The 9,789-nt window shown below is 61.4% G+C and overlaps 1 protein-coding gene across 7 annotated transcripts; it reads left to right on the forward strand.

The window, feature by feature from the left end:
* Positions 1-210: 210 nt before the first annotated feature.
* ZNF687 (zinc finger protein 687) lies at positions 211-9,726 on the forward strand. 7 transcript variants are annotated; one of them, XM_045033508.1, is made up of 10 exons: positions 990-1,107; positions 3,945-4,035; positions 4,122-6,244; positions 6,382-6,560; positions 6,936-7,112; positions 7,201-7,363; positions 7,535-7,870; positions 7,968-8,080; positions 8,342-8,483; positions 8,629-9,726. In XM_045033508.1, exons 3-10 carry the CDS (start codon positions 4,139-4,141, stop codon positions 9,121-9,123), a joined length of 3,711 nt encoding a protein of 1,236 aa, XP_044889443.1. In that variant the 5' UTR covers positions 990-1,107; positions 3,945-4,035; positions 4,122-4,138; the 3' UTR covers positions 9,124-9,726. The 7 variants fall into 7 exon arrangements, with proteins under 7 accessions (XP_006935181.2, XP_019693390.2, XP_006935180.2 ...); XM_045033507.1 differs by lacking the exon at positions 990-1,107 and adding an exon at positions 2,190-2,629; XM_006935119.5 differs by lacking the exons at positions 990-1,107; positions 3,945-4,035 and adding an exon at positions 211-311.
* Positions 9,727-9,789: the final 63 nt, after the last annotated feature.

Here is a 9,789-nt window from a genome sequence, read left to right on the forward strand (position 1 = left end):
GGGGCGTGGCAACAAAGCGCGGGAAAACCGGCTTCGACTCCACCCCCACCCCGTGCTGGGGGCGGGGAAAAGGAGAGCCCTAAAATGGGAAATGGAAGCGAGGGTCGGTCCCATCCAGTCCCCGTGCTCAGGAAGCCTACCAGCATGCCGCTTTAAGATCCCTTTCGACATGGCTCAGGCCACGCCAGCACTCTAACGTCACCTCTCCTCCACTTCCGGTCTGCAAAGCCGTCCCGGGCTCTTGGTGCCGGTTCCTTCCACACTCGTAACTAATCCCGCCCCCACTGCAAGCGCTCCTGCAGAGGGAGAAGGTAGGGGTAACGCCATCGCCCAGGAGCTGGCCCGCGCGAGAACCCCATCCGTGCAGGTTATATGACGATTTAGACAGTAGGAAGACTGCAAGGAACTGGTCAACCAGATGACGTAATGTTTTGGGTAACGTCCCATTTTGTGACTTCTGCACGGCATGACTGACATTGGGGTTTAGCTTGAGAAGACAATGCAAGCGGATCTACGCATCCGGGCTTCGTTAGGAGTCAACGAGGCGCTCCTCAAAGTGCCCACCAAATAGAAGCTGAGAGTTCTTTTAATTTGCATAAGTGAACTGCAGGCTTCAAGGATTGTGGCCAATAGGGAGTGAGGAGGCGGAGACGCACCTGGGATAGTCACCGCCTCTAGAGGGAAAGCAGGGGATCAGATTGGCTTCTTTCTAAGCGACTGTAGCGGAAGCCAGTCATTTTTGAGATGCCCAGATGGGGCAGGTGGGCCCGGCGCAGCCAATGGGGAGAGGCATCTTCAGAAGGACTAGGTTCCTTGCCCAATGAGGCTGGGAGGACTGTGAGGGGCTAGTTCCGAGCGGCAGTACTTAAGGCCAACCCAGTGCGGGGCCGGGAGGGGCGCAGTGCTGAACGACGGGAGCGTGGGCCAATGGCGAGTGCGGAAGCGGGCAGCCCAGACCTGGAACGCGGAGGGAGCTGAAGGAGGGGGAGGCTGAACGGGAGAGAAGCAGGAAGTAGCGGCGGCCGCGGGGAGGGCGGCGGCGGTGGCGGTGGCGGTGGGAGCAGGCGAGAGACCGCCGGGTCTCGGCCCGCACTTGGAGCCGAACAAGTAAGCATACCTGGGGTAATACCCGCCCTTGGCCCCGCCCCCGGGGGGGCGGGTAAATACCCCCGCCCCTCCCCCACTTGGTCAACTACCCCCTTCTCCGCGCCGCCCCCCTGGGGCGGCTTCTAGGAAGGCCCCGCCGGCGCCTCCATCCCTTGAGGCGGATGGGCGAAACTCCCAGCCTGTTGAAAGCACAGCCCCCTGCCGGGTAAACGTGGAGGGAGGGTCAGGGTCCCCAAGTCTAGGCGCCCCGAGCCCAAGAGGCGTCCGAAGCGCGGCCCGGTGACTGGAGGCTGCGGGATGTCGCGACCTAAAATGGTGTCCGTGTCCGGGGGCGGGGGCGGGGGAGCTGGGCCTGGCCGGAGCGGAGCCTGCACCCCGACTGGGTGCGGGTCAGCGTCCGGGCCCGGGCGGGACTCAGGCTCGCGCCCCGGTCCGCTGCGCGCCTTCGGCTCACTCGCGTCTCGAGGGATCCTCGGGAGTCTGCGGGAGGAAGAGGCTGTGCTGCGCCGGGACGAGGGGAGGAGGTCGGAGTTGGGACGGACCCCGGTCGGAGAGCTGCGAGTCACGCAAAGACCGTCCCCTCCTCACTCCTCTCTTTCCACGCGCCTTCCCTACTCCTGTGAAGTCCTGGGCCGGGAGGTGCTGCGCGGCAGATCCCGTGGGGCCTGGCCTGGCCGGCGCCCGTCCTTCCCTCCGCACGCCGGTGGGAGCGAGAGAAGCGCGGTGCGCCTCAGTTTCCCCAGCGGCTTTTCCTCTGTACACCCCGCCCCCTCCTCGAAACCCCGGACATCTCCCCGCGCCGGCCCTCGGCAGATGGCAGGGACTTAATTCCACCCGCTGCCCAGCTTGGCGGCAGCCTAATCGCCCCCGGCCGCTGGCCCCTCGCCCTCCTCTGCGCTGCAGGCCCCGGGCCAGGGGAAAGGGCAGTGGAGCCCCCTCCCGACCCAGGCCAGTTCACCCTCTTCCTGTTCAACCCCTTCCTTTGGTGTTTGGGGAAGAACAGAAGGAAAGGGGTGGGGGGAGGGCCGGAGCCCAAGAGTTCGGGCACAACGGCCGCAGAAAAGGCCTCAGCCGTGGGGTGGGGGGGAACCTCTTTGGCCTTGAGCTCCCGCTGCTTGCTGGACTGTCCGCTCCTGGCTATCGCATGACCTCTAAGTCACTTGGACGCCAAAGGGGGAGTTGCTTGGGGAGGGTGAGTGGGCATATGTTTCCTTGTAGTCCCCAGTGATCTGTGCTTCACCAACCCGCTTTTCTGGTGGCCAGGGTGGAAGGTAGCTCGGGTTTCTCCTGTTGGGGAGACAGCCAGGCAGAGGAGGGCCCTGGCTCTCCATCAGGGCAGAGGCAAGGGATGGAGGGCTGTGTTTAAACCCAGAAACTGCAGAATTAAGTAGGGGGTGATGAGGGGAAACTTCCCTTTCTTTTTCTAGTTGGTACCCTCTTCCTCTACCCTACCTTCCTCCCAGCATTGCCAGCTGCCACCTGCTGGGACTGTCTCCAGTTTCGGTCTAAAGGCTGGCAGGAGGTGAGAGAATTGGCCCTGGGAAGTGGTTTGCATCCTGGGCAGAGAATGTGTAAGGACAGAGACTTCTTCAGTTTCTTCCTCTTAGATATGGAAACACTTTTGGGGAGAAACTGGTGAGGAACAGACCCGGGTTCCTCACAAGCCCTAGGCTATCCTTGTTGGTTTAGTGCCACATGAGTCTTGTGGGATGTGTGTGTGTGTGTGCGTGCGCGTGCGTGTGTGTGCACGCGTGCACGTGCGGGCGCGTACACTGGGCCAGGTTGGGGTTGGGCGAGACTTCCTGGACTGGTGTTGCCAAGGGAAAATGAAAAGGGGAGGAGTATGAGTTCGGAGCTCGGAGCAGAAGTGACAGGAGTGAGGGGGATTGGCTTTTCCCCTTTGTGGCGGCTGTGCTGGGTAAGTTACCCTGGAGTTTTGGCCCTGAGAGAGCAGGATCCAGGGAGAGTGGAAGGGAGGAGGGGCTAGCCCAGGGAGGGCCACGGGAGGGCAGAGGCACTCTGGGGAAGGTAGGTGAGCTAGCAGCAGGTGTTTGTGACAGGAGAGGCCTAGGCTGGGGCCCTTGTGACCAGGGTGCCGTCACGGTTTTCCCCTCTGTCTCTTTGTCTCTTTCTGTTCCTGTGTCTTATTCTTTCCATCTTGGTCTCTTGGGTGGTTTCCCTCAGTCCACTTCTCCTTGGTAACCAAGCTAGATCTCCAGGTGCCAGTGATGACCCCAAGTCCCCAGACTTAACCCCTGATTCTTCTCTCTGACCCCAGTCCTGGATTTTCAGTGCTTATTCCTTCCTAGCTCCTCCTTGACCTGACTAGTCCTTGTTTGTCCCAGCTGTAATAACAAATCTTCTGGGTTCTGACTCTCAGGGTTACGATTCCTATCATGCTCAGACTCACCCTGTAATGTATGGATTACTTGGCCCTCCTTTTCAAAAGTAAGGCAGTGGACAGCAGGCCATTGATAAAGCTGGAACTAGAATCATTTCTTACATCTTGGTCTAAGTCACTGTCTCTTTGTACACTGACCTTTCAGATCTCTGTGGACCCCCAGAAGATCTCTGAAGAAGTTGTGAATGGGTCCTGTGCTGCCTTGAATGAGCCCTTAGCCCCAGAGCATTGTGTACATTTTGCTCCTTTATTGATTAATTGATTGGTTCTGTGCAGGGCCCAGGAGGGGCTGAGGCAGTTTTAACCAAGATGTTCACTGAACTCGTCTGTCTCTGTTGCCCTTGTCTCTCAGCTGTGTTTCTGAGAAGTGCCTTTTCCTCGGCTTTTTCTGGATCTTGGTGTCTTCCCTGGAATGTGCACACTACCTCTCTTTCAGTTTTAGGGTTTGGCAGACCTCCACCAGCTCCCTAGGATTTGCGCAGCGGTAAAGGTGTGCCCAGGTCACATTGTGCGCAGGTCCTGAGCAGGTGAAGCTGGAACTCTCCAGGGAGGAGGGCCGGGGTCCCTGCCTCCAGAGGGCTCAGTTTCTCCTCCTTTCTTCTGTTTTCATCAGGTTGGGGACCCGCTGCCATGGGGGACATGAAGACCCCTGATTTCGACGACCTCCTTGCTGCCTTTGACATCCCTGACATTGATGCGAATGAAGCCATCCACTCTGGGCCGGAAGAAAATGAGGGGCCCGGAGACTCAGGGAAGCCAGAACCCAGCGTAGGGGGTGAATCTGGAGAGGCAACAGCAGCAGCTGCCCAGGATGGCTCCGAGATTCCAGCCCAGGCCTCTGATCATGGCCTGCCACCCCCAGACATCTCAGCAGTCAGCGTCATTGTCAAGAACACTGTGTGTCCCGAGCAGCCTGAGTCCCCGGCTGGAAGTTCAGGAGGGGACGGGACCCGGGCTGTGGGGGTGACTAAGGAAGGGCCTGTGGGACATCGTCTGATGCAGAATGGTTTTGGGGGCCCTGAGTCATCCCTTCCAGGTACACCCCACTCTCCAGCTCCTCCCAGTGGGGGTACCTGGAAAGAAAAAGCCATGGAAGGCAAAGCTCCTTTGGACCTTTTTGCTCATTTTGGGCCTGAGCCAGGGGAGCACCCTGATCCCCTCCCTCCCGCTGCACCCTCCCCACCTCAGGAAGGGGCCATGACCCCACCTCCTTTCTCTTCTCCCTTTGAGCTGTCCCGGGAGAATGGCCCAGCCTTGCTGTCGTCTGGTTCTCCCCCACCGCTGGGGACCTTGAAGCAAGATAGCTGCAGCCCCATTCATCCTCCGGGCCTAGCCGGGCTAGGCTCTGGCTCTAGCCCTGAGGCCATGGACATTCCTGCCGGCGCCTCACCTCCCCAGGTTACGGGGGTGCCCTTCTTCAAGCAGTCTCCAGGGCATCAGAGCCCTCCTGCCTCCCCCAGAGTACCCCGCTGTCAACCCCTGAAGGAAGAGGAGGAGGAGGGGCCGGTGGCCAAGTCTTCCCCCAGAAGTCCCCAGAGTCCCTCTAGTGGAGCCGAGGCCGCAGATGAGGACAGCAACGACTCCCCTGCCTCTTCCAGCTCCTCAAGGCCTCTCAAGGTGCGGATCAAGACCATTAAAACATCCTGTGGGAATATCACAAGGACGGTAACCCGGGTCCCGTCAGATCCCGAACCCCCTGCCCCCTTGGCCGAAGGGACCCTCCTAGCTGAGGCTGGCCTCCTGAAGCTATCCCCCGCGCCCCCGACCCCTGAGGGTCCAAAGGTGGTGAGCGTCCAGCTGGGTGACGGCACACGGCTAAAAGGCACCGTGCTTCCTGTGGCCACCATCCAGAACGCAAGTACGGCCATGCTGATGGCAGCCAGCGTGGCCCGCAAGGCCGTGGTTCTGCCTGGAGGTGCTGCCACCAGCCCTAAGACGATGGCTAAGAATGTGCTAGGTCTGGTGCCCCAAACCTTGCCCAAGGCCGAGGGGCGGGTGGGGCTGGGGGCTGGGGGGCAGAAGGTGAACGGTGCCTCGGTGGTGATGGTGCAGCCCTCCAAGCCGGCCCCCGGGCCTGGGGCGGGCGGTGGCACGGTGATCTCGCGGACTCAGTCTAGCCTGGTGGAGGCCTTCAACAAGGTCCTCAATAGCAAGAACCTGCTGCCTGCCTACCGGCCCAACCTGAGTCCTCCGGCCGAGGCCGGGCTGGCCCTGCCTCCAACCGGCTACCGCTGCCTTGAGTGTGGGGATGCCTTCTCACTGGAGAAGAGCCTGGCGAGGCACTATGACCGCCGGAGCATGCGCATCGAGGTCACCTGCAACCACTGCGCCCGCCGCCTGGTCTTCTTCAACAAGTGCAGCCTGCTGCTGCATGCCCGAGAGCACAAGGACAAAGGACTCGTCATGCAGTGCTCACACCTGGTCATGAGGCCCGTTGCTCTGGACCAGATGGTGGGGCAGCCAGATATCACGCCCCTGCTGGCTGTCCCTCCTGCCCTCGGACCTCCAGCCTTGCCTGCCCTGGGCAAGGGGGACGGGGCCATCACCGCTGCCATTACCGCAGTTCCTGCCGAGGCCCCTGTGCTGCCACTCTCCTCCGAGCCCCCTGCTGCCCCTGCCACCTCGGCTTACACGTGTTTTCGCTGCCTGGAGTGTAAGGAGCAGTGCCGGGACAAGGCGGGCATGGCTGCCCACTTCCAGCAGCTTGGGCCCCCCGCCCCTGGGGCCAACAGCACTGTGAGTTGCCTTTAACTGCCCTTCCCCGGGGTAGAGCCCGATGCCTGGGGAGTAGGACCTGGGAGGGGGTTGGGAGCTTAGGGGAGGTCACAGGGGACAGGCCACTGCTCACTGTCTTGTTTCCACCCCCTCGACAGGTGTGCCCCACCTGTCCCATGATGCTCCCCAATCGCTGCAGCTTCAGCGCCCACCAGCGTATGCATAAGAACCGGCCTCCCCACGTCTGCCCTGAGTGTGGGGGCAACTTCCTGCAAGCCAATTTCCAGACCCATCTACGGGAGGCCTGTCTGCATTTGTCTCGCCGTGTGGGATACAGGTGCCTCCTGCCTTCCTGCCCCGTTGTCTTGAGACCATCTATCCCTGCCCCCCAAGCCCACCGTTGTGCAGCTCGGCACTTTGTGGCCCGGTACCAGCCTTTTAGCCGGTCTTTGAGGGAGCGCCCCATCTCCCCTGCTGAACCCCTCCTCCTGGGATCTGTCTGCCTTTGCCCTGCCCCCATGGAGAGCAGAGAAAGCCCCAGACCACTCTCCACACGCCTCCCTCAAGGAGCAGGGTCTATTCACCCCTCCCGTCCCCACCTTGCTCATGCTCCATCGCCGATGAGCTTCTAAGTCCAGCGGCTCCGGGGATGAGAGGGCTGGGGGACAGGCTGGAGCTGCCCCACCTTACCTCCACGCTCCGTGCCCCCCAGGTGCCCTAGCTGCGCAGTGGTGTTTGGGGGTGTGAACTCCATCAAGTCCCACATCCAGACGTCGCACTGCGAGGTTTTCCACAAGTGCCCCATCTGCCCCATGGCCTTCAAGTCTGCACCCAGCGCCCACGCCCACCTGTACACCCAGCACCCCAGCTTCCATGCGCAGCAGGCCAAGTGAGACCTGGGAGGGGGTGGGGCGGGCCGGAGTGGGCTTGGGGCCCTGCTGGCCAGGGTGTCTGCACTGTCCTCTCCGCCCACACAGGATGATCTACAAGTGCGCCATGTGTGACACGGTCTTCACTCACAAACCCCTCCTCTCCTCACACTTCGACCAGCACCTGCTGCCCCAGCGTGTCAGCGTCTTCAAGTGCCCGTCTTGTCCTCTGCTTTTTGCCCAAAAAAGGACCATGCTGGATCATCTCAAGGTATAGAAGTTAAGGGACAGAGGCGGGGGTGGGGGTGGGGTGGTGTGCTCAGCTGTGGTGACCTGGGGCTGGGGTCACATGACCTTCAGGAAGTGGGGGTGCGGGAGTAAATGCCACTGGCTGAGCCAGGCCCTCCCCTGCAACGGCTGCACCCTTGTCTCCCTCTCTCAGAACACCCATCAGTCTGGGCGCCAGGGGGAGGACGCTGCTGGGAAAGGGGCCGCGGGTGCCCTAACGACCCCCAAGGCTGAGCCCGAGGAGCTGGCTGTGTCTCGGGGGGGAACAACCGTCCCCACTGAGGAGTCGTCTTCATCCTCGGAAGAGGAAGAACTACCCAGCTCCCCCTCACCCCCTCGCCCAACCAAACGGCCCCGGCGGGAGCTAGGGAGCAAAGGCATCAAGGGTGGTGGGGGCGGGGGCCCTGGAGGCTGGACCTGTGGCCTTTGTCACTCCTGGTTCCCCGAGCGAGATGAGTATGTGGCTCACATGAAGAAGGAGCATGGCAAGGTGAGTGGGGCTCCCCCTCGGGCATTGGTCTGTGTGGCCTTGGAGGGGCAGTGGCCTGGAGCCTGGCTCTGAGCTGCCCCGCCCTCTGCTCTCTCAGTCTGTGAAAAAGTTTCCCTGTCGCCTGTGTGAGCGCTCCTTCTGTTCCGCCCCCAGCCTGAGGCGCCACGTCAGGGTCAATCATGAGGGGATCAAGCGAGTTTACCCATGCAGGTAACCCTTGGCTGCTTGCCGCCTCGTCCCCCTCCTCGTTCTGCCCAGCAAGTGACCCGCCCACCCCATGCCCCCACCCCCACTAAGTACCTGCCAACCCTAGTCTTGTCTTGAGTGGACTGAAGGTTGAGGTCTCCTCTCTGGGAGCCCCCCACCCCCCTGTCCCGTCCCGTCCCGCCCCACCCCACCCAACCTTGAGTCCTAGGCCTTGGTTTCTGGGCTGTTCCCCTGGTGCCCACGCTCCGCACTCTCCCCCTCTAGGTATTGCACAGAGGGAAAACGCACCTTCAGCAGCCGCCTGATCCTGGAGAAACACGTCCAGGTTCGGCATGGCTTGCCACTCGGGTCCCAGTCCCCTGGCCGGGGGAGCACCCTGGCTCGGGGCCCCGGTTCCAGAGCCCAGGTAGGCAGAGGCCCGGCCCACTGTGTCGGGGCCCTGGGGCTGAAACGCCGCAGGATTCTAGGCCTTGGCCTCGGGAAGCTAGGTGGGTGTGCCCGGGACCATGCGGGGTGATGGGGAGGCCTAGTTTCTGTACTCTCTCCTCCAGGGGCCAGGACGGAAACGCCGCCAGTCCTCTGACTCTTGTAGTGAGGAGCCTGACAGCACAACACCCCCGGCCAAGTCCCCCAGGGGTGGGCCCAGCTCAGGAGGCCACGGGCCCCTGCGTTACCGGAGTGGTGGCTCAGTGGAGCAGAGCCTTATGGTGGGGTTGAGGGTGGACGGCGGTGCCCAGCAGTGCCTCGACTGTGGCTTGTGCTTCGCCTCCCCGGGCTCGCTGAGCCGGCACCGTTTCATCAGCCACAAAAAGAAACGGGGTGTGGGTGGTGCCAGTGCCCTGGGCCTGGGTGATGGGGAAGAGGTCCCTCCTCCACTGAGGTCTGATCCAGAGGGTGGAGAGTCCCCCTTGCCTGCCTCTGGGGGCCCGCTGACCTGTAAGGTCTGTGGCAAGAGCTGCGACAGCCCCCTCAACCTCAAGACCCATTTTCGCACACACGGCATGGCGTTCATCAGGGCTCGGCAAGGGGGCAGTGGGGACAACTAGGCCTGGGCCTGAGTTGACCAGCCCTCTCCCCTCCCTTTTTGCCGGGAGCCTGGGTCACTGCTGCTGTGTGGTCCCTGGACTAGGGATTTCATCCTAATTCACATTTTGTTCAGCTCCTCACCCCCATCCCCCAAACACAACAGGCTTTTGAGGATTATAGTGGTTTGCAGTCCCCTTTGGGTTTGGCCCGTGGGTCCTAGTAGAATGGGCCCTCCATTCCTCCTTTCTGAGCCCAACACTAATTACTCTCCTGCTGCAGACCCCCGAGGTGGGTCTGGGGTTGGGAGGAGGGACTTTCCTAGGCCACTGGGGCCCTCAGGATGCTTCTCCACCCTCAAGGGCCTGGCCCTGCCCCTGTACCACCCCTCAGACTCCCTGGCACTTGAGCCCCCCACCCCTGCAGTGCCTTTCACTTTTTTTTTTTTTTTTTTAATCCAGAAATCCAGAGGGGGTTGGTGGGGACGAGTGTTGTCAAGGGAGGGCCCAAGGGAGAGGAGTGGACAGGCTCTCAGGAATCCTTTATTCTTGTAGTAATAATACTAACAGTGGGGAAATGGGAGGGAGAAAACCAGACCATTAAAACTGCTCATGGTTTAATCCCCATTCAGGCTCCTCTTTTTATGTGACGTAGACACTGGGGACTTGACAGGGAGCTGGTGAGAGTCA

This window comes from Felis catus, chromosome C1 (assembly GCF_018350175.1).
Source record: "Felis catus isolate Fca126 chromosome C1, F.catus_Fca126_mat1.0, whole genome shotgun sequence".
Classification (NCBI taxonomy): Eukaryota; Metazoa; Chordata; class Mammalia; order Carnivora; family Felidae; genus Felis; species Felis catus.

Coding starts and splice junctions, on each gene's coding strand:
- ZNF687 (XM_006935119.5), top strand. CDS start 4,139: ATGGGGGACATGAAGACCCCTGATTTCGACGACCTCCTTGCTGCCTTT. Junction 6,561..6,935: donor TCTCGCCGTGTGGGATACAG/GTGCCTCCTGCC, acceptor CGTGCCCCCCAG/GTGCCCTAGCTGCGCAGTGG. Junction 7,113..7,200: donor TTCCATGCGCAGCAGGCCAA/GTGAGACCTGGG, acceptor CCGCCCACACAG/GATGATCTACAAGTGCGCCA.